Source organism: Prionailurus viverrinus, chromosome A2 (genome assembly GCF_022837055.1).
Source record: "Prionailurus viverrinus isolate Anna chromosome A2, UM_Priviv_1.0, whole genome shotgun sequence".
NCBI classification, from domain to species: Eukaryota; Metazoa; Chordata; class Mammalia; order Carnivora; family Felidae; genus Prionailurus; species Prionailurus viverrinus.
In genome coordinates, this window is record NC_062562.1 from 42,946,588 (window position 1) to 42,971,989 (window position 25,402).

Here is a 25,402-nt window from a genome sequence, read left to right on the forward strand (position 1 = left end):
CCCTAGCCCTGACTGGGCTCCTTCCTCTGTGTAGACTGCCTAGGAGATCACTGCAGGTATTCTCAACAGCTTTGGATGTGGATTCCTTTTAAATGATTCCTCTTTGATTCCTAAAACCTAATTGAGGTTCGAAGACACTGCTGTAGAATTAGAAAACTCAAGAGATACCAAAGTATCAAATGCAGCATTTTGTACTGAGAGTTGGGACAAATTGATTACTTCATTTCCTAAAGTGACTCAAAGTCCTCACATAAGGAGCAGGAAGGAGTGTTGTTTACTTTCTATAAACGTTAAACACTTAAACACCATGTATGTGGGGAGGAGAAAGGGAAGGAAGAATATTTGAATAAAGTAAGGAAATGAGAGGAAAACAAAAGGTTTGAGGGAAACTGCTTTGAAACGACTTTTCAGGTTTATGTTTTGTTTTGTCCCATCTAGAATGAATTTGGGACCTTTTCATCTTTTGAATAATCACTAAGAGCATATCAGAATAAGCATTGTCTCACTATAATTAATTTTTTTAATGTTTGTATTTATTTTTGAGACAGAGCAAGACAGAGCATTGAGTGACAGGGGAGTGCAGAATGCAGAGAGAGGGAGATACAGAATCTGAAGTAGGCCCCAGGCTCTGAGCTGTTAGCATAGAGCCCAACTTGGGGCTCAAACTCTCAACCACAAGATCATGACCTGAGATGAAGTCAGACGCTCATACAACTGAGCCACCCAGGCACCCCGTGTCTCACTATAATTAAAGGAGTGATCTGTGTGATTTCTATTCACAGATGCTTCTTCTCTAATTTTGTTCTCTCATTGCTATAGGACTTCATTATAGGTTTCAATAAAAAGAAGCAAAAAGAATTTTCTCCTGAGCACACATCTTAAAAAATTGAAAAAAAAATAAATAAATCTGAGCCGCGGAAGTACATAGTAATTACAGAGGTGTATCTCTGCCAGTTCTAGATTACCTTAAGCAGTAATTTGCAAAGGTCATACAACCATCCATGAGACTTTGTGTCTCTGCATGATCCCTGTCCTGTCCCTACTTCTATTGCCTTCTGACCTGACTGGATTCATTGAGTGCATGGCTTCATGCTGCTTTCTGGGAAATACTGCATCTGTGTTTTTATTTGTGTTGACTTAATGGGTTTTTTCTAGTCTCATCATAGGGATTTCCAAAGAAGCCGAAGGTAAAAATTAGAGAAGGAAGGAACGAACGAAGGAAGGAAGGAGAGTAGGAAGGAGTTTTACAGAGCTAGATCCTAAATTCAAAGACAGAAACACTGAATCCCAGTGTACATTTTGAAATGCCATGCCAGACTGCTTATTTCACTTGAGTAGAAACATAAATATAATTCCTACCCTTTCATACCTCTGTTAAAACATGACACAGTTGTACACATAGAAAGGTTTAAAAAGCCACATATGGACAACAACTTAAATGTTTACAATGATCCCAAGTAGGAATAGTTTTTAGTTCTTGACCTGTGTGGGAAAATGCACATTTTTACTTTCTGTTATAAAACTTGTATACAGTGCTGTCTCCTTTGAAATTTCACTGTCACTAACTCTTGCTTCCAGTAAAGTGTAACTACCTAGAGATGGTTGAAAGGACTCTAAAGAAGCCTATTCAAAGTAATCTTACTGTATTGCCTACTTATAAAAAAATGGTGGCAATATATATATTTTGACACTTTCCTCTACTCTTACATGAAATGAGACAGCATACATCACCTATATAGTAAATGATAAAGCTTAGACTCTATGCCAAGTTGCCCATCTCTGTTTCCGGGTCTATTCCACTCAACAGGTAACAGAGAGCATACTTGATTCTTCATTTTTGGAATGGCTGTTATTACATGATTTAACCTACTTTCACGTGTTGGTAATTCAGATCAAGCAAGAATTCTAAATATAATTAATATGTTTCTTATTGGCCTGTGTGCTTCAGTTGAAGTCTTGACTCTTTTATGATTTCTGTCTTTATAAGTACTTGTATGCATGGCAGACTGTCCAAGTAGAAAAGTTTTCCTACATCTGAAAATAGATAGATGGCATTACAGTCCACAGGCTTCCTGGTTTCCTGCTGGGAATGTATGGTCTTAAGACATCTACTTCATTCTTTTTGGAGCTACAAGTCATTTAGCAATAACACCTAAACTGAACAGAAGCAGAGGTACGTTCCTGTGGTGAAAACGGGGATGTATTGCAAAGAATCCTGCATTGGGAATTAGAAAATGGTGATTTTGGGGTGCTTGGGTGGCTCCGTCAGTTGGGTGACTGCATTCACTCAGGTCATGATCTCACAGATGGTGAGTTCGAGCCCCGTGTTGGGCTCTGTACTGACAGCTCAGAGCCTAGAGCCTGCTTTGAATTCTGTGTCTCCCTCTCTCTCTGCCCCTCTCCCACTCATTCTCTCTCTTTCAAAAATAAACATTAAAAACTTAAAAATAACAACAACAACAAAAAGAAAACGGGGATTTTGGTCCCAGTTCTGTCACTGATGAGTGCCCTGACCTTGTATAAAACCACTAGCATATTCTCTCTCTCTTGCTCTCTTTTTTTCCTTTGAGGTGACTGTTCTCTGGATTTATTTAACGTGAACTACAATCAAAACAACTTTAAGAAACATTAAACCCTATACCCATGTAGTGACTGCCAGAATAGGGTTTATATAATAGAAATAGAAATAGAAATCAATGCAAAACATTAGTGTGCCAGATTAAAATTGCAGCTGCTATCATACTTATAATTTTCTATATATTGCGCTGGTTTCCTCAGGTGGCCAAGCGATTGAGCCAGACATGGTGATTGCTTTAAATTGTTCAAAACAGCTAAAATGATCTCATTGGATGGATTCAGAGGTTAGAGAGCCCTAGCAGCCACACTGTAGCACCACAGCGTGGTGAGAACCACTGTTTCCTTTACTGTTATATGCCCAGCACCCAGCTCAAACCTGGGACATAATAGACATTCAATAAATATTTTCTGTGTTGCTAAATCAATGAAAGGTAACATTTACTTTGGGTTGTTCGTATCCGCCTGACTTAAGACATTTTGCATTTAAACCAAAAACGTACTTAATAATTAATAGGCCCATGATGTGTTCATTCAGTCTGTAAATATTTAATGAGCACCTATTTTGTTCCAAACACTGGACTAGGTGTGGTGGGTAAAATGTTAAGTGAGTCAAATATGTGACACATAATATCCTTTCGTAAGAAAGTGTTTGTCTTTGAAGTTATTGGGAGTCAGAGGATGTGGGTTCAAGTCCCAACCCTACCTCTCATGTAGTTGATAACTTCTAGCAAGTTGTTTAACTTCACTAGTCCTCACTTAGAGAAAATAGTACTTGTCTCTCCCACATGGTTCTATGAGACTCAGTTGGTGGTATCTGTGGAAAGGCTGGGTGATGTCTATACTCTACTGCTATTGGGTGCATTTATTGCTGTTATCCTAATCTTCATGCAAATCCCAGTTACACATTCTTAGCTCTACCAGCCAGGGTAAAAACCACAAAGGTATCTCTGCAAGGCATTCTGAGGCAACTGAGGGAATCAATTTCACATCGGCTAAGTTTGATTAATCGCTTCTTTTTTTTCCTCATGGATCCACTTAGCAAGTGAACTGACAGAAATCAAAGGCCTAGATTTATTTATCTCCTTGTGCTCAGCGACTGCTGGCTATCTGCTCAGGGATCACCTCGTAAATTTAATAGGAAATGTTAACCTGCTGGACAGACAGCTCAAAGTTGTCCTCTGACAGGCAGCATTAAATACAGTGCCTAAACCACCTGGGATTTGGTCAGAGTGTGCATAAAATCTCTGAACAATAAAAATAAAGAGATAGAATGTTTTCCCATTATTGAAATATAATTGAATTAATAAATAATCCACCACATTTCTTCATTCTTCTAAAAAACAAAAGGAAAGGAAAGAAAAATACACATTTCTCTCTCATTTCCTAAGATAAAATAAAGCAAAAGAAAACAAAATAAAATCCTGTTATATAGCAGACAAATGGTCATTAATAATGAAAATAACCATTTTAAACACTTTCTATAAGTCAGGCATTATATCAGATACATTATATATCTTAAAATTAAAGTACACTTTTTTCATATGCAGATACATTCCTGAGGAACAAAGTTGTCACATAGTTACATATGGTTACTTTTCTACTACCTTTACCCTGGTAATCTCAAAGAGCTGAATAAAAAGATACTTGGAGATTCACTGACTATCAAACTGAAAAGTAGAGGTTCTAGCCCTTGGCAGTTGGTCTTAGAATGTGATTATATTTCCCAGACTTGATATCAGAGGACTGGTGAACTCCTAGAACCAATTTTATTACCTCTATCCATTTGGGGTTGGAAAGGGGGGGGGCAGAGAGAGAGGGAGAGAGGGGGGAGAGAGAGGGAGAGAGAGAGAGAGAGAGAGAGAGAGAGGGAAGGGGGGAGGGAGAGTTACAAACAGACCTTCTCACATCCATGAATTTTGTGTGCTTTATTCTCTAATACTGATACTCTGAAACCCTGTGTGGCCCTGGGCCCTTGACACAGTACATATACCTTTTGGGAACATATGAATCCCTTAGGTAGCATGGAATCTAGTAATGGAGCTTATTCAGTATTTTTGCCTTCGAGCCCCAAACCTGACAGGGCCACTTCCAACTGCATAGCGCTCCAATGCCCTGAGCTCTCCCTCTTAACACAGTAGTCCTTTGTGAGGAAGTGCTGGGCGGGGGAAAGGGGGAAGTCAAAAACTGCAGTGAATGAGTAGGAAAGAGGAAGTAGAGATGAGTGAGTAGGAGATGAAGAGAAAGAAGGCTAAGAGAAACAGGGTATTCTCTGTGCCAAGAAAGAATCAGTGGTTCTTGAGCAAGTAGTGTCATCTTTCTTCTCTTCATGAGCAAAAAGAGTACCCTTGGGAGGATCTACTTGAAAGCCCTTAGCGTATTGACACAGAAGATGAACAGAATAAAAATTACAGTTTGTCTTCATTCCACTCTTTGCTAAACTAGCTAGACAGAGTAGTTCCTTTGGTTACATAGGCCATTGCCCAACATTTTGCCACCATTCTGCTTTTCCCAGGAGCCTTTTTCCAACCATCTCACCTTGTGGGTTATCACCTAATGGGGGTCTGTCCGCCTGGATGCAAGAGAGCCAGTGATATGATGCCTCCTTCCTGTTTGACCCTTCTCTATGTATCTTTCAATGTCTCCTTTCTCTATCACCACTTTACCTTATTCCTTTACCTTTGTCCTCAAGTGCTCAACCTTCATAAAATATCCCCTCCACACAAGTCTATTCAGTGCAACTTTAACAAGAATGTTGTCACCAGCACACAGGCTTTTCTATCTCTTCCTCCTCCTTGCAAAGCTTCCTAATGGAACAAGCAAATAAACCTAATTTTATTTCGTATCACCAACTACTTAATGTAATAGTGCTTAGTACATCAGGTAGCATGAGTATCAAATAGGCAAATGAACCATATGTTCCCATGTTTAAGGAAGAATGACAGTCTGCATAATGCCAGGCTTATTACAATCTCCCTTCTGTGCTGCTTCTATGTAATAAAATTTTAAATTGTTCCTACTCAACTCCTGAGAGCCTTGTTAAGGTGAGCCTTTCCAAGGGAATACATGCTAAAGATGTCAAGAGCCATCTGATACTCTTGCCTCTGTCACGCAAAGATTTAACAAGCTGAAATCCTGTGCGCCCCTGTCAGTCTTGCCCTCATTTTTTTTTCTCTTGCCATCCAATCCTTCTTTCTTTATCCCCACTGGCCTCTACCGGTCCGGTGCACTGACCCTTCAGCAGAGTGTGTGTGAAACCACCTGCCTGCCATGGTCAGAGAAAGCTCTGGTTCATTAAAGATGTAAAGCCTGCCTTTAAACTCAGCCTGCCCAGCTGAGTGTGCTCTGTTTTACACCACTGCCTTGGGTTAGACTCTTACTGGTCTGGTTCCCTATTTGAAATGTTTTAATGATGGGTAACACCATCCTGTAGCTTTAAACCAAGGGCAAATATGAACAAGCAAAAAAGTTCCCCAAATAAATAGCACCTTATATTCTTGCACCGTACCTTATGTTGAAAAATATATAAGATCCATTGTAGAGTTTGAATTTGTAGTCTGTATCAGTAGGCTTCAAACTTGATCATGCATAAGAACCTTGTGAAAAATGCAGATCCCAGAGCCGCGTCCAAGATTTTCAGTCAGTGGGTATGAAGCGGGGCTGAGGAATCTGCCTTTTTATTGTAAGTTCACGCCCTCTGCTCTGAGGAGAAGCTGAGACTTTTGAACACCCCCTAGAGAAACACTGGTTTAATGCAAACATACTGCTTGAGAAATAGAAACTTCATTGTATCTCCTTTCCCCCCAGAACTTTGCTTCCTATTTAAAGTGCTTGATTCTTTGTCTTATTCTCACTGCCAAGGAGATAGAAGTCCTTAGTTCAGTTACTGTTTGGAAACATGAATACAATTGGCCATGGAATGGTATCCACTTACTTCAGTGCGTGCTTCTAATTTCTCAGTGACATTTATATCCTCCAAAATTTCCATAAATATTCAGCAGCAATAATTTTATAGGAAGAAAGGTCAGTTATTAGTGCAATTTACACAAATGACCTTTTGTTCTTAGTTTGACGTTTGTGGAAAGAAGTGATTACTTGATGTGCTTAAAATACAACGCTACTTACTTAGAAATGAAATGGTTGCTCTACAGGTATTTGTTACACCCACACCTTTTCATCCATGCTGGTGGACATCTAGAACGTAAATCAATAGAAATAAATGGGATGGATAGAATTGCTGTCTTGTAGAAATTATGATCCAGTTGAAGAAATAAAAGCCCAACCAACTGTGTGAAAGTCAGTCTTGTTAATATCTTCACAATGAAGAGTGAGGCTTGTCAGAGCATTTTTTTTTTTTTAGTCACTGGCTATTATTTCCCATTTTCTTTTTTCTTTTTTTTCTTTTTTTCCCATAGAATTGTTTTTGTTGTTGTTGTTGTTGTTGTTGTTTTGTTTTGTTTTGTTTTGTTTTGTTTTGTTTTTGGCAGGGAAGGTGTTCTTGTTTTGTTTCCAAAGGAAGTTAATGCTAGAGCCCATTTCATAAAACAGCTAATAGTGAACCAATCTGACTAATGTCCAAGAGGGAGACCCAGAGCCCCTCTCCATGCCCCGCCCAGTTGCCCTCAGCCATAAGCTGCCTTCCTTCCAGCAGCCCGTAGTGTGCCCTGAGAAGCCCCTATATTTCCTGAGAGCACAGTTAGAGAATTGCTGATTTGGAGTGACAAATCTGATTCTCAAGTGTGACTTGTCAAACTATTCATTTATTTATATGCACAGTTGCAAACCACTTTGACAGGCCTTGTGAAAAAATTCTGGGTTTATAAATTTGAATGAGCTCTGAGTCTTGTGGGGGAAGCAGACAGGTCAATAGCTCCAGTGCAACGGGGTGTGTGTTATCACAGACAAAAGATGGTGAGGACTGACTCAGCTTACAGCCTTTCAGAAAAGGCCTCAGCAGGTTGGAGGGACATGAACTGGCCCTTGAAGTGTAGGGAGGAACTTTTCCTAGAAAACACAGGTGCGGAGAACAGGTTGATTATGTGTCTGTCTTACCGCGTACACAGTGTCACACATGATGCCGGTTGAAAGGTTTGGATATACACCTACCTTCCTCCTTGCAGGAGATAATTCCTGCACGTACAGACACAAATCATTTTGAGAGCCCTCCAATGGTTGACTCTTTGCCTGCTTAGGGATGCTTAGGTATACTTAAATATACACATTTTTGTTTTCCTTCTAAGGTTAAATTAACAAATACAGTCAGAAATCCGGCTTTCTCGTCGTTGACCCTGAGTCTCCTCAAATAATAACAATACTAGTAGTAATAACATCAACTTATGGAGTACCTATCATGGGTGGGTAGTGTGTTGGGATGTTAGAGACATCATTTCATTTACTTTTAAAAGATGCCTATGAGGGGTGTGTTATTTGTTTTTATTTTTTAGGTGGTTAGAACTAAGGCTTAGCGAAGTTAAACATCACAGCTAAAGTTACACACTTTTAAGTCATAGAAATACGTTCACTTCCAGGAAGATCTGACTCCAAAGTTCTGTGTAACCTTCAGTACCACCATGTAGGCCTTTAGTTAGTTTTCCGATGTAATGCAGTGTCCATCTGTGGAGCCAAAAGCAGAACATCATACTATACACATTACTTATTCATTTTTTTTTTTTTTAGTTAGGACTAAAACTCTTCTAAAAACAGTGATATATACAGTCACATTCTAATTTTCTATCAATAAAAGGTATAGAATAAGTCTGTATGTTGTTGCATTAGACGGAGTCTTAATTCACACCAATAAAATAAAATAAATCAGTCCTCTTAATGGCTTAGCCTCCTCTATCTACAATATTCAAATGATTCAAATGACTGATTAGATTTTTTAAATTTTATTTTTTTAATTTACATCCAAATTAGCATATAGTGCAACAATGATTTCAGGAGTAGATTCCTTAATGCCCCTTACCCATTTAGCCCATCCCTCCCTCCCACAACCTCTCCAGTAACCCTCTGTTTGTTCTCCATATTTAAGAGTCTCTTCTGTTTTGTCCCCCTCCCTGTTTTTATATTATTTTTGCTTCCCTTCCTTGATGTTCATCTGTGTTCTAAAGTCCTCATGTGAGTGAAGTTGTATGATATTTGTCTTTCTCTAACTGATTGATTTCGCTTAGCATAATACCCACTAGTTCTATCCACATAGTTGCAAATGGCAAGATTTCACTCTTTGGATTGCCGTGTAATACTCCATTGTGTGTGTGTGTGTGTGTGTGTGTGTGTGTGTGTGTGTGTGAGTATGTATACACCACATCCTCTTTATCCATTCATCCATCGATGGACATTTGAGCTCTTTCCATAATTTGGCTATTGTTGATAGTGCTGCTATAAACATTGGGATGTATGTGTCCCTTCAAAACAGCATCCCTGTATCCCTTGGATAAATACCTAATAGTGCAATTGCTGGGTCATAGGGTAGTTCTAGTTTTAATTTTTTGAGGAACCTCCATCCTGTTTTCCAGAATGGCTGCACCAGCTGGCATTCCCACCATCAGTGCAAAAGAGATCCTCTTTCTCCACATCCTTGCCAACATCTGTTGTTGCCTGAGTTGTTAATGTTAGCCATTCTGACAGGTGTGAGGTGGTATCTCATTGTGGTTTTGCTTTGTATTTCCCTGATGATGAGTGATGTTGTGCTTTTTTTCAAGTGTCAGTTGGCCATCTGGATGTCTTCTTTGGAGAAGTGTCTATTCATGTCTTTTGCCCTTTTCTTCACTGGATTATTTGTTTTTTGGGTGTTGAGTTGGATAAGTTCTTTATAGATTTTGGATACTAACCCTTTATCTGATATGTCATTTGCAAATATCTTCTCCCATTCTGTCGGTTGCCTTTTAGTTTTGATGATTGTTTCCTTCACTGTTCAGAAACCTTTTATTTTGATGAAGTCCCAATAGTTCATTTTTGCCTTTGTTTCCCTTGCCTCTGGAGATGTGTTGAGTAAGAAGTTGCTGCGGCCAAGATTAAAGAGGTTTTGTCCTGCTTTCTCCTCGAGGATTTTGATGGCTTCCTGTCTTACATTGAGGTCTTTCATCCATTTTGAGTTTGTTTTTGTGTATGGTGTAAGAAAGTGGTCCAGGTTCATTTTTCTGCATGTTGCTGTCCAGTTTTCCCAGCACCACTTGCTGAAGAGACTGTCTTTATTCCATTGGATATTCTTTCCTGCTTTGTCAAAGATTAGCTGGCCATACGTTTGTGGGTCCATTTCTGGGTTCTCTATTCTGTTCCATTGATCTGAGTGTCTGTTTCGTGCCAGACTGATTAAATTGTTAATTTAACATACAATGTAATTTTTGGTGACATATAGGCATAGATATGCAAATTTGGTCAATAAGGATAAACTCCCTAAGGTCCATGAGGGACTTGATCTAGATATGTAATTATGTATTACAATTAAGAAGATATAGTTAGAGTTAGCAGACACGGAGTCACATCTAAGTTGGTATCCCATCCTCAGCCATGTTTGTAAGTTTGGTTCTGTAAACTCTGAGGAATACAATAGTTCAGTAGCCAGAAAGGAACCAGAATTGGAGATTCCATTCGCATCTACCACCAAAACCACATTCAGGACAGCAGGGGAAAACATTTCCCAGATATATTACCTTCTGAAATCACTGAAGGACAGAGATAGAGTGAATTTTTTTCTTTTCATGTATTTGTTGTTGAGAGACAGAGCAAGAGCAGAGGAGGGGCAGAGAGAGAGAGAGAGAGAGAGAGAGAGAGAGAGAGAGAGACTCCAAAGCAGGCTCCATGCTCTGAGCTGTCAGCACAGAGCCTGACACAGGACTTGAACCCACAAATGGTGAGATCGTGACCTGAGCCAAAGTTGGACACGTAGCTGACTGAGCTACCCAGACGCCCCAGAGGTAGACTGAAAAGGGAAATAATAATGAATGTCCCAGCCCAAATTCCTCTCTTGCTATGCTTGAGGGAAACCAAGGACCTCAGGGGTAAAATTCCAGGTTTAAGGTCACCTGGCTGTACCTGAATCTCATCTGTCTCAGAGTATGCTTCAGATACAACTTTACATTTGCAAACTTTCAAAGTCTTGAGATCCCACAATAGGCTCATCATCATATATGTAATGAAAGTGTAATCAAAATGTCCTGGCAATGTTTGAACTTTCATTCTGCACAGCTCTTTCTGTTTCATTGTGTTTTCAATTGATTCTCCTCTACTTATTTTATGAGCATACTTTTTTTAAAAAATGCCTTTTAAGTCCTGTGTTCACAAACTTTTTTTGTCCTTTGTCAACTTTATAATTTCCCATGTCTTATTTTGCTCTGCTTCGGTTGTGAGGCACGTTAGCATATGAATCTGTATTAATTCTCTTTTGTGTTTTCTCCAGCATCCCAAAATACTTCAGCAAATGGAGACACTTTTCTTTCTCTTTCCTTCTCCTCTACTGAACAGCCTCTTTCACTGGATTAATTTAGCTAAGCTTTCCATCTGATGCTGTTTTGTTAATGTTAAATCACATTTCCTTAACATTTCACGGGAAACAGCAGCGCACTCTGGCATGCTGTTGGAATAAAGACATATCATGACACCAAATAATTATGTTATTTAGCAACTACTCTTGTCTGCCATCTCCTAATCTGTGTCACCATTCAGTCACCCAGAATCTGTGTTTGTGTTGTGTGTCAGCCACTACAAAGCTGGTGCTTAAATTATTTGCATATATTAAATAAAGAGTCACATTTTGATACATTTTAAGGTCTGAATATCTGATGCTTGGTTTTTGCTTTGGAATTTAGGAAAGTTGAATCTGGGACTTAACTTTGAAACATTTGACTGTTGGCACTGATTAATTACACATGAGGCATAAAATACAACTGCAGAAAATCAGGAATTAAAAAAAAAATAGACACTGGTAGCAGTGACTTTTTGACTTCCATATAAATTGAGAGGTGTTTGAGTGCATTTTAATCTCCAGGTAACACTTCTCAACAATCCTTTGTGAGTTAAAACCTTTCAGTTTGCTGTGTAATGACCCCCAAATTATGTTTGATTAATCCTTTCTAGGGAAGCATATCTTTAGTTATTTAATGTGTTTAAAATATATGTTCCTCTAGTTTATTGGGAGTGGTGATAAAGGGGTAACATAACAGCACCCATGCATGCCTGTTTTCCTCTAGGGCACCAAGAGAAATGTGCCTTGTGGCAAAACATAGCAACGTTGAATTTATTTGTGCTGCCAATTAGTGATGCCACTCCATGTAGGTTTTCATTTTTTACTTTCCCTGCCTTAGCCACCTCCCATTGCACGTATAAATTTAAACACGCTGTGCCTAACGTAACTCTGTTCCAGAGACCCAAGAAACACTATTATTTGTCTGGAGCTAGGACAGAGGCAAAGAAAATACTACAGATATAACTGCTGTATTTTCTGTGAGTCAGTTAAATAGTTAGGAATGCCCACCTCCCCCCAACAGAGTCCATATCAACACAATAACTTTAAAAGATTTTTGGATGGCCTTTGTTAAAACTTCAGTTTCAAGATTGGAACTGCACAAAAGAATGATTAAGGTTTGCTGTATATACTCAAGTCTTATCCTTGGTTAGACTGATTTGAATGTATCTCTTCTTGTGCTACTTTATATGGCAGTCTGCAAACTAACAGAAAGTCAATTAGCCAAATAATGACTTTGCTTATACCTCTACCTGGCGTCCATTTTTACACAGAGGTTATTTGTCTAAGTGGCTTTCTGTTGGTTTCCTGTATGTTCTCATAATATGAATAAATATACATGTAGACCTACAAAAAAAAGGCTAAAGATTTCAGAGTAAATACAATCAAAAAGTATATTTATTAAGTATTTATGAATTGTAGGTATTCTTAGAAAATACAAAGAAATAAAGAGTAACAGTTACCATGTTGGGGGCTTTCATTATCTTCCAGGCTAATGCCCAGCATTTTAAAAATATTTTTAAATGTAACTCTCAAAACAAACCATGTTGTTATTATTTCCACTATCCCCAGGTACAGGTAAGTCTTACAAGGAAATCAAGCAAGTGCTTCCAATGTGCAACAGCCATAAAGGGAGAACCAGCACACAGACAAAGCAAGCAGACTTTAGAGTCCATTGTCTTAAAATCCCCGCAGTTACCTCAAAAAACTCAGCTTTACAGTCTATTTAGAGAATGAACACTTGTCTAAAAAAATAATTATAACAAAGGAGCTAAGGCAATACAATGAAGCAAAGACAGTCTTTTCAACAAATACTACTGGAACAATTGGATACGAACATGCAAAACAAATTTTTTTAATGAATCTAGACACAGACCTTACACCTTTCACAAAAATGAATTCAAAATGGATCATAGACCTAAACATAGAAACAAAGCTATAAAACTCCCAGAAGGCAAGGAGCTGGGGGGAAACTTAGATGGCCTTGGGTGTGGCCATGACTTTAAAAATTATTTTTAATTTTTATTTATTAAAAACAATTTTTTAACGTTTATTCATTTTTTGATAGAGAGAGACAGAGCGTGAGTGGGGGAGGGGCAGAGAGAGAAAGAAACACAGAATCCAAAGCAGGCGGTCCGTGGGTTCGAGCCCCGCGTCGGGCTCTGGGCTGATGGCTCAGAGCCTGGAGCCTGTTTCCGATTCTGTGTCTCCCTCTCTCTCTGCCCCTCCCCCGTTCATGCTCTGTCTCTCTCTGTCCCAAAAATAAGTAAACGTTGAAAAAAAAAATTTTTAAAAAAATTCAGGGATAAGAAAACAATTATCATAAAAAAATGGGTCAAAGACCTGAACAGACACCTCCCCAAACAAGATATACAGATGGCAAACACACATTTGAAGATTCTCCACATCATATGTCATCAGGAACATGCATATTAAAATGAAATACTACTACAGCGCTATTGGAATGGCAGAATCTGGAATACAAACACTAAATGGTCAGGATGTAGAGCAGTAGGAACTCTTATTCATTGCTGATGGGAATTCAAAATGGTATAGCCGCTTTAGGAAACAGTTTGGAGGTTTCCCACAAAACTAAACATGTTCTTTCCATACAATTCACGCATCATACCTGTTAACATTTACCCAAAGGACTTGAAACTTGTCTCCATACAAAACCCTGCACCCTAAAAAAAAAAAAAAAAAAAAAAAAAACCCTGCACTCTATAATTTATAGTATCTTTATTCATAATTGCCAAAACTTGGAAGCAAACAAGATATTCTTCAGTAAGTAAATGAATAAATATACTGTGCCACATCCAGACACTGGAATATTAGTAAGTGCTAAAAAGAAATGAGCTATCAAGCCATGAAAAGATATGGAGGAATTTTAAATGCATATTACTAAGTGAAAGAAACCAATCTGAAAGGTTACATACTGGGTGATTGCAATTATGTGACATTTTGGAAAAGGCAAAACTTTGGAGACAGTAAAATATCAGATTGCCAGGGGTTAGGAGAGGGAAGAATGAATAGTTGGAGCATAGAAGATTGTTAAGACAGTGAAAATTCTTGGTGTGATAGTATAATGATGGATACCTGTCATTAAAAATTTTTCCAAACCCCAAGCATATACAACACTAAGGGTGAATCCTAAGGTAAACTCTGGCCCCTGGATGATTATGATGTGTCAGTGTGGATTCCTCACTTGTAACAACTGTACCACCAGTGGGAATGTTGATAATGGGAGGAGCTATGCATGTGCAGGGGTATATGGGATATCTGTACCCTTCTCTCAATTTTATTATGAACCTAAAATTCGTGTGATAAAAAAAAAAAGAAGAAAGAAAAGAAGAAAGGGGCGGCTGGGTGGCTCAGTCACTTGAGCATCTGACTTCGGCGCAGGTCATGATTTCATGGTTCGTGGGTTTGAGCCCCGCATCGGGCTATGTGCTGACAGCTCAGAGCCTGGAGCCTGCTTTGGATTCCTTGTCTCCTTCTTCCTCTGGCCCTCCCCTGCTCGTGCTCAATCTCTCTCTGTCTCTCTGTCTCTCTCTCTCTCTCTCAAAAGTAAACATTAAAAATTAAAAAAAAAAAGAAAATTCAAAATACAAGGCAGCATAATGATTCATATAATGATTCAATAGAAAAAGTGCTGACTCAGGATCAGAAGACTACATCCTGGCTATGTTTAAATTATTAAAAATTACTAATCTTTAATATTTTGAAAAAGAGGAAGAAAAGTGCTGCAGTTTGGTAGAGAAAGCTGCTTTCCCAGGTTCCGGGAAACAGAGCTAAGATTGAGGCAGTTAAAGACAGGCAGCAAAATGCAGGGTATTTTATTGCACTAGCCACTGACTCATTTTAAGAACACAGACACATAACTGGTAGTTTGGCATCAGTCAGCCACATAGAGTATCTCCAGGCAGAAACTACATGGGAAAAGTCTTTGGAAGGAAAGAAAAAGGGTTATCTGTTGGCTGCCATTTTGCGGGTGGGCTTGTATTATCTGGACCTTTGACAACCAATGACACTAAGAGAACCTGAGAGAATGTCTGAAACAGTGGGAATCAAGAGTAGGTTTGGGAAGTTGGATGAGATTCAGCTAAGCAAATTGGAGTGCAAATCCTCAGGTATTTGAGGAAGAGCCTCTATCCAGGTTTTCATCTGGCAGTTCTGTGAAGGAGACACTCTTAAGAAATATTTGCAAATTATGAACATTTGTTTTCTCTCTGAGACTTATACAACGCTTTCGTGAAAAGAATATTTGCGCTTTTTTCCTGAATGGCAGATAAACGAGAGACAAATAACATCTTCCATAAATTTTCTTGAATGTTCTGGTATACATTTCCTCTCGTTTAGAACTGACTCAATATTGTAAGTGTATTGTGTTTTACTGAGAATGATCTACATCATTTAGTAGAGAGGTAGATTTTTTCTGTCACCCATTCAATCATCTCTCGAGACAGCACTTCATTTTTATTCTATCTCATCTCTTTCTCTTTTTTGTTGTTTGTGTGGGTTTATCTCATTTTTCTTTCCTTTTTTCTTACTGCTCTGATGGTCATGGAAGGAATGATAAAATAGGGTTGCACTAATTCATTGATTAAATCTTTAAATTACCCTTGGCCAGAGGTGTAAGCTATTTCTTGTGTATAATTGCCATTAGAGCTATTTAAAGTTATTGACATAAAAAGATGGAAAGGAGAAACTTTATTCTGATTTAAATGAGCAAGCTTTGCTATTTACTTGTTTGTAGATCATGTCAGTCATTTTTTGTAGCTTGCTAAAATAAGGAATTTTTAAAAGATAGCTTATTAAATGACAGTGAAATTGGCATAGATATTATACCTTAACTATGATAATCAGGTGCTAAAATTATTAAAATGTAATATCAACATTTGATCTAAAATGGATTCCAGTGGGATATTTTACCTTAAACCTAAATTGTGTAGAGTTAGAATTTATACACACTTTCCTACTTCTTATCTAACTCATTTTAATCCAATCTATTTTACATTTTTGAGATATCAGTAAAATTAGTCCGTCAATTAAAATTTCATGGGTCTACGGTATTATCTTTAGATAGAACTGGAAGCAATACTCCAGTTAATAATTTAACTATAAAAATAGCAGTATTGCTCTAGTTTCAGCAATAAAAAATTATAATTGTGCGATGTCCTAATTTCTTTTAGTTCATGAAATTTAGCTACTGCTAGCATTCTCCATCCTCAAACTTTGTGATGGGTGATGGCTGATATCAAACAAACAAAATAAGAGCCTTCTTCATTTTTATTCATGTGAGATCTATGTATATAGATTTGTTTTCTGTATGTAGGGTAACCAAAGGTTGAATATACATTAGATCCACTGTAGTCATAACTACATGTGAATGTGAATCTCTATTATATTTAGAAAGTGTAGGATGAATAGGTTATCACATGCAACCCAGGAAAGCAAGGATAAAAACATTCTACATTAGTCTTTCTGTAGTTCCTTGTAATGACACAAGAGTTGACATACATGTTTCAGGTAAAAGAGTCCTATGACTTCACTTGATTGGTAATTCATCTTCCTGGTATTTTGTTCACAATAACTCATCAAGAAGAAGTCAAAGGATATGAAATCTGCCAAATGGGTTGAATATTACTTTTGTTTTCTGTTTATGCCAGTAACATTGCTTGACAGTAGAAAGATTGAAATGTTGGATGTTCAGTCAGTTTATATATAGTGTTCCTTCAACTTATCCATTAACCTTGAAATGTTTACCTATGTTGGTGGCGCAGTTTTCCACATTTTCCATTTTCTCATGCCACTATAAAAATCTACCAATGTCACCTGACTGTCAGATACAGCTTGTAGTTCTGAATTTCTAACTTTTTAATGCACAGAATGCAATTAGAGGAATAGTGTGGTACATTACAAATGCCAACTATTAATTTTTCAAATGTTGAATAGTGATGATACATCTACACATGTAAATGTCTTTAAATTCTAATTTTCACAGAACATTTTAAATGCAAATGCCTTAGTTTGTGATTTAATCATCTGAATAGAGTACTAAGCTTTGGTAATATAGGGAAAGTTTTTTTCTTCTTTCTTTTTTCTTTCTTTAATGTTTATTTATTTTTGAGAGAGAGAGAGAGAGAGAAAGAGGGAGAGAGAGAGAGAGAGAGAGAGAGAGAGAGGGAGAGAGAGAGAGAGAGAGAGAGACACACAGAGCCTGAGTGGGGAGGAGCAGAGCTAGAGAGGGAGACAGAATCTGAAGCAGGCTTCAGGCTCCAAGCTGTCAGCACAGAGCTGGACACGGGGCTTGAACTCACACAGCGAGATCCTGACCTGAGCTGAAGTTGGAGGCTTAACCAACTGAGCCATATAGGTGCCCCTAGGGAAAGTTTTTCTATTCGATTGTGTGAACAGTTTAAATATTCTAATTAAGTGAATATTTAAGAATAGAGACTTGGGAGGGGGAGGAAGGGTGTTTATTGCTAAAGTGTGAATTGATTATATTGAAAGTGTTAAGGAGGAAATATACATACAGTGTAAGTTGAGTATCAGAACATAATGCCAAATCCAACACAATCAGGGACTGATAACCATGTGTTAGTGAAAACCTCAAAATGTGCTGCTGAATCCAATCAGACAAAAGGATTTTAAGACATCAGGCATGAGTAAGAGTCAAAATGAGAATAAAAAATCCTAGGGGTACCTGGATGGCCCAATTGGTTAAACATTTGCCTCTTGATTTTGGCTCAGGTCATAATCTCACGGTTTGTGAGATCAAGCCCTGTGTCAGGCTCTGCTCTGACAGCATGGAGCCTGCTTGGGATTCTCTCTCTCCCTCTCTTTCTCTGCTCTGCTCCTACCAAGACAGGTATGTGCTCTCTCTCTCTCTCTCTCTCTCTCTCTCTCTCTCTTTCTTGCACTATAAACAAATATTTAAAGAAAAATTCCTAGTCTGAGTTGTGCAGTAGAGCAAAGGCAAAAGACTAGTATCAATGAAGAGTAAGCATGAGATTAATAGCTAGCATTTAATTAATTCAATTATCACAACAACCCTATTTACCATCCCATAATAAAAATGAGAACATTGTGGATCAGAAAGAGTAGTTTGACAATTACACAGACAGGAGGTTGCGTGAATTCAGCGAAGCCTCTTAGGCAGTGAAACTTAATGCTGGGAACAGTCTTTCTGGCATTAGGCTCCTTTCAAAATGCCTGGCATACACCTCTCGAGTCTCTTTGTTCAAAGTGAAGTGTGACAAAAAACAATGTTGTCAGTGTTCATGGAGTTACAAAAGTGCCTATGTTCTTTGGAACAATGAGAAACTGGTTCATTAAAAACCTACCTATTGCCTGCTAACTAGCAGTCAAGCATAGTGCTAGCATTTTCAATAGTTTCCATCACTTACTCCTCACAACTCTGACACAGATAATACCAATATCCCCAAGGTACAAGTGAGAAGCTGAGGACTTGGCATGTTGAGTAACTTGGCCATTTGTTACAAATGTTAAATCTTAGGGCCCAGATTCAGTAACAGCAGTTTGACGCTAAACTTCATGTTTGCTAATAACTTTGCTAATAATACCCTACTGCATAGGATGCCATAGAAAAGAAGAAAGAGAATTCTTAGTATTAGTATTGCCATCATTATTATCTCATGTTTATGTTTAAAACTATCCCAATGTGGGAGATATCAAACTTGCCTTTAAGATTTCACAAAAATTTAGAACCCTGAGAAAATATGCATATGGACCCTGAAGGTGAGATTAACAGTCTCCAATATTTAAAAAAAAAAAAAAAGAATCTCCAATGTTAAATATCATTCTATGCAAAGATATGTACATATATAAAATATGTAAACTGTTCAGGTTTGTGATCTTAGGAACTATACTACCAGTAAACTATGCTTTAGAAACTTGAAGTGAAAAAGCACCTGCTCAGGTAGTTGCTTCCTGTTCTAAAGAAAAAGAGAGATCGGAATCTTGGCCCTACAATACGTAGTGGGTAATTTCAGCAAATTACTGCTACTTTCCGTGTCTAAGTTTCCCCATCAGGAAACTTGGGGATGGTAACAATTGTGAGTCCCGTCTGACCTAAAGATTCAGCGATTTAGTATTTATTATACAATTGGTACAGGACCTGTGCAGAGTCAATTTGTAAATATAGTTCATAACCTCATTCAATTTTGACCACTGTGTTTAATCATAGAGATGTGTATCCTTGCTAATTAACACCCTACCCTAGTTCTCTATTTCTATTGTTAATATCTAACATTGAGTCTTGAACTCAATAGATATTAGTATTTGCTGAATACATTTAGAAGGAATAAAGTCTTAGCATTGCTCCATTTCTATTTGTATATTTAAATTGGTATTAGAGTTTCTTTGTTATTTCCCTTTATCTATTTCACCCACCCCCACTTGCCTCCCCTCTGGCACCCACCAATTTGTTCTCTGTATTTAAGACTTTTTTTTGTCTCTTTCTTTCTTTGTTTCACTTCTTAGATTCCACCTATGAGTGAAATCATATGGTATTTGTCTTACACTATATATTTCACTTAGTATTGTATCCTGAAGGTCCAGCCCTATTGTTGCAAATGGCGAGATCTCATTCTTTTTTTTCTGGCTGAGTAATATTCCATTGAGTAATACATACCACACATTATTTATCCATTCTTCTATGGATGGATACTTGGGTTGCTTCCCTATCTTGGCTATCAGAAGTAATGCTGTGGGGTGCCTGGGTGACTTGGTTAAGTGTCTGACTTTGGCTCAGGTCATAATCTCATGGTTCACAAGTTCGAGCCTTGTGTTGGGCTCTGTGCTGACAGCTCAGAGCCTGGAGTCTGTTTCAGATCCTGTGTCTCCCTCACTCTCTGCCCCTCCCCGAAGTAATGCTGGAATAAATATAAGTGTGCATATATCTGTTTGAATTTGCACTTTTTTTTTTCCTTTGGGTAAATACCTAGTAGAAGAATTACTGGGTCATATGATAATTGTATTTTTAATTTCTTGAAGAACTTCCATATGGTTTTCCAAAGTGGCTGTACCACTCTGCATTCCCAGTAACAGTGCGAAGGTTTCTTTTTCTCACATCCTTACCAACACTTGTTATTTCCCACCCTTGTTATTTCTTGTCTTTTTGATGTTAGCCATTAGGAACAGGTGTGAGGTGATATCTCATTGTGGTTTTGATTTACATTTCCCTGATGATTAGTGATGTTGAGCATCTTGTCATGTTTCTGTTGCCTCCTGTGTGTCTTCTTTGGAAAAAATGTTTATTCTGGTCCTCTGTTCATTTTTAAATTGGATTATCTTTTTGTGGGAGGTGTTGAGTTGTATAACGTCTTTATATATGTTGGGTATTCACCACTTATTGGATTATATTTTTTGCAAATATCTTCTGCCATTCAGTAAGTTGATTTGTCATTTTGTTGATGGTTTCCTTTGCTGTGCAAAAGCTTTTTATTTTGGTCTAGTCAGTAGTCTAACTTTGCTTTTGTGTCTCTTTCCAGAGGAGACATATCTAAAAGAATATTTCTACGGCTGATATTTTCTTCTAGGAGTTTCATGGTTTTAGGTCTCACATTTAGGTCTTTAGTCCATTTTGAGTTTATTTTTGTGTATGGTGTAAGGAGGTGGTCTAGTTTCATTCTTTTGCATGTAGCCATCCAGTTTTCCCAACACCAGTTGTTGGAGACTGTCTTTTTCTCATTGCATATTCTTGCTTCTGTTGTCATGGATTAATTGAGCGTATAATCGTGGGTTTGTTTCTGGACTCTCTATTCTGTCTGTAAATTACTAATGAATTTTCAGAAGCTGTGCCACATTAAATGATGCTCACATATTTTAAGTTATGCTTTTATTGTCTATTAGCAGTATAATTTCTACAGTAAGTCCTAATATGAATATAAATATATATATATATTATATAGTAAATCAATTTATTGCCTTATGCTTCCTTCTCTATAACTATATTCTCTTGGCTAATTATTCAAAAAATCTTTATTTTTATTACTAGAATATTTTATCACTTTTTTGATACTTAAGCGTACCTTACTTGTGGCTGTGTTTTGTTTTAAACACTAAAGATGCTTATATGAAATCAAGATAGAATATTTTAATGTATTTTATTAATATGTCTTTTGCAACCCTCCAGATGCCTTTTTAAACTACCTTCCAGAATATTCTAAAAGCAGAATAGAAAAATTCAAACTTTATCTTTCTCTATGAATATTACCAAAACCATGAATTAAAATGTTACAGTTAATTTTTATGGGTGCATTCTTCCTTATCTGAAAATGTCAAGTGTTAGTACAGTTTGATCTTAGTTGGGTCTTCTTTCTTTCTTTCTTTTAATCATTTCTGGTAAGCCATATTTTAATATGTAATAGAGCTGGAAATTCTCACTTTTCTTTACTATTTTTGGTTCAATTATTCTGTATAAAATTAGCGCTCTGATTATGTGGTTTGATTCCATCCATATTATCATAGATTAAGTTTTCTTACTGTATTTTAACTTCTTATTGTTTGAAAAAATTAGATAAGTTGAAAATATTCATACTATTTATTGTGTTATAAGATTTCCAGTTATAGTTAAATCTCTGTCTTTTTATATCTTAGATTGCTACTGAATGATTTTTTAATCATCTGTTTTTAATAAGTGATAAATCAGTGCGGTTACTAGTTTGGTTACTTTTATAAAATATCTAGATTTAACATTTTTTTATTTTTATACAGTTTTGCATATTGCTCTTATAAACAAAGTATGGTTTCTTAGAAATAAAGATAATCTTTACAGACTAAAGTTTAACTTATAATCGATTGATCACTGCTTCTCAAACTTTATTGTGGACCGATCAGTGAATATCTTGTTAAAATGCAAGGTTTGATTCAGGAGGTCCGGGATGAGACCAAATTTGAGAAGCAAACACAATATGACTCTTCTAAGGGCATCTAATGATGACTCAACAGGAATTTCTTGAACGCCATAATTAACAAGCAGAATGAGAAAAAAAAAAACGTGGAGAATTTGTTTACTGCAACTTACTATGGATGCTTCTGGATAGAGGATGAGTGCTAGAGATAATTAGATATAACTTTCAATTCATTCTCTAATACTTAAGAGCTATTTAATTTTGGGCAGATAGTAATTTTTCCTAGTCTTCATTCTTATTCTTTCAAGCAGTCTAGGCTGTTGAGAAATATTGGTTCACTGATTAAGATTTCACAGAAACTTGGTTAAGCCTCCAACTTGGCTCAGGTCATGATCTCATGGTTTGTGAAGTCAAGCCCTGAGTCGGGCTCTGTGCTGACAGCTCGGAGCCTGGAGCCTGCTTCAGATTTTGTGTCTCCCTTTCTCTCTGGTCCACCTCTACTCACACTCTTTCTCTCTCTCTCTCTCTCTCTCTCTCTCTCTCAAAAATAAATAAACATTAAAATAATATTAATAAAAAAGATCTCAATAAAAATAATCAATTTCAATGATGACAATTTCAATTCAATTTAACAAACATTATTGAACATTTACCATGAGCCTGAAAAGGGTAGTGGACTCAGGGTAATATTAAACCACTTTTTATATGAATTGTCCTTTTCTGAAAGCTATGTGAAAAATTATATGACATATAAACATTGGCATTTCTAGCTTGGAAATTTGGATGATGGCATTTAGATATCAGCATATATATATTTTATATCACTTAAATTGTTTTATTGGCCAAAATTTAACATTGCTATGTTGTTGAAAAATCCTAGTTTTTCCTAAATACTAGAAGTAAGTGATGTACTCAAATGCTTCTCACACTGACCTCTCCTAATTAAATCGGACACAGAATTATATTTGGCCAGGAGTGTGCTGCATAGTAGAATAGATTTACCACTATGTCATTAATGGTATGATTCCATTGTTAGTGTAAACTGTGATCAAGAAATCTAGACATTTCAGAAAATAAATGAGATATCAAATGTCTGCTGTTGGGAAGCACTCCAAGATAATGACTTAAACAAAAATCTGATTATATGCCGTGGAACGTTCTAAACCCAGAAGTGGCCCCTGCTACCCACTTGATGGCAGAATGTGGAACACATCACTAATAATAAACCTGATATCAGAATCTGGCTTCCTAAAAATTGTAGTTGGCTGATATTCTCTAGGTTTCAAAGTGGACAGTTAATTATATTAGCTACATTTTGTGTGATACACATATTAGACACAATGATAGGTTTGCAATTAAACAAATACTGTTTGGTATTTTTTATAGATACGGCATGCTTGCCAATGGTCATGTCTGTATTTCTTTTAAAATTATTGTTGTTACAAATTAGCCTTCATCACTTATTTTTGTACAACCCTGGCTACCTACTAATGTTTTAAGAGCTATTTTTTTAAGTTGTTTAAATTTAAGACATAAAATTGGTCACATGCTTTAATTTTTCTCGTTTTTTTTCTGCTTATTAAAATATTTGATGGTGATTCTGTCAAGAGACCAATCTTGGGGTTTCCCTGATTACAACAGTGGTCTGATATTTGCTTTTGATTATTTCTGAGTTTCAGAGAAAACTTAAGAATCATTTTATGAAAGATTAGAGCTTCTTAAACTGCTGTCCCTTCATAATGTACTGTATGATGGCATGTGTTTTAGGACCATTTAGTTCAGTCTGATTCATGAAGACTTCATTATTTTTATGCTCTTACCTTTTTCTATGGGACAGCTGCATAGCAGGGTAAGCCTGTGCCCTTTGGCTTTGGAACCATGTCGATGGTTCCTCCAACTCACTAGTTGTGGCAAATACTGTCATTGAGAACTCCATTATTTGGTGACTGAAAGTGCTAAACAAGAACTGGTTTATAAAACCACAACTAAACAATATGAAAATTAGCTTGCATTTCTCTAACATCAGGTTCAATTTTCACCAGGGAGGTGACTTCTCAAAATGTTCAGTGAATTTGTTATTAATCAAGCAAATGGGCATTGTAGTATCAAGTATCCATTTTATTTTTAATAGGCATCAAAATCAACAGTGATAATTCAAGTGATAGTATAATTAACAACACTGTGTCAGACTAAAAGCAAATGTCATTTATTCTACTTTGGAGATTCAGAGATGCTCACAGGCAAGAATAGAATAAAGGAAAGGAATATGTCCGTGGTTTTAGTAATGTTTTAAAATGAAAGTAAATGCTTAAGACTTAGTTTTAAGTGCCTTACTTCTGTTAATTTTGCATTTTATTTTTAGAGTGTTTCTCTCAGAGGATGGCAGCCTCAAGATATATAATGTTACCAGGTCAGATGCCGGATCATACACTTGCACAGCTACAAATCAGTTTGGCATCGCAAAGAACACTGGCAGCCTAGTCGTAAAAGGTATTTTATTATCTTCATTTGTGCTTGATGAACATTGGAGATATGTATGCATATCACAGTCTCTATCATAGTGTCAAACCTGTATCATAGTGTATATGTAAAATATTTGATTTCACAATTTATTTAAGAGTCGTGTTCTCATATTCATTAATAGTATGTTTACGTTGCCAGTGGGATACGTGGTAGATGTGAATACTTTGGCAGTTGAAATGCTCTCAGTGAGTAATTAGACAGAATTAACAACTGCACCTAAAACATTTGAATTTTCATAAATGCCTTATTGTAGGAAGCTATGGACATTTTGATAAAGTCAGTTGATAATATTTTTCTTGGTTCACTTTCCTTCAGAAGCTCTCATTTTACGTGGACTTTTTACCTGGATATATGATTGCCAAGTACATAACCAGTTCATTTATTTATATAACTCTAGGTGTAGAGCTGGTGAAATGCAGACTCTCTTGCATACACTTTATAAGTAGTTTGTTTCAAAGAGAATGAAATTAAAATATCTGTGTCTGTAAAAGTCATTATTATATTCCCAACACAGTTAACATATAAGCTCACTTAATTTGTGATGAGAAAACTGCATTCTCCATTCTTCAGACTTTGAAGCCACTGTCAATCCAAATGTACCTCCATATATCACCGAGGGACATAATTAGTATTCAAGTATCTATTCCCCATCTTTGCCACTTTACTTTGTTGAATCTCAGTTCATAAAACTCGTATGTTTACTGGAAGCTATGTCACTTTTATAATTTCCTTGCCTCCTGGATGATTAAAATGACTGTCTTGAGAAAGTAGTTTGAGCAGCTAATTAAGCCCAAATAATTACATTCAGCAATTGGTGCTCTGTCATCATTTCTATTAAAAATAAATATATTAAATTAAAAGTAGTTAGCTACTACACTTCAACCATCCCTTAAAATGTCTCAAGGAAAAAAAATACCTACCTTTATCCCTGGAAGATATTTCTGCCAACATTGTCTTAAGCATATTA

The 25,402-nt window shown here is 36.9% G+C and overlaps 1 protein-coding gene across 1 annotated transcript in view; it reads left to right on the forward strand.

Annotated features, from left to right (window-relative positions):
- CNTN6 (contactin 6) overlaps positions 1–25,402 on the forward strand; it is a 168,812-nt gene that overhangs the window by 96,687 nt on the left and 46,723 nt on the right. Inside the window, 1 exon segment of the mRNA XM_047848967.1 lies at positions 24,275–24,402. Within this exon segment, the coding sequence (XP_047704923.1) occupies positions 24,275–24,402 (128 nt within the window).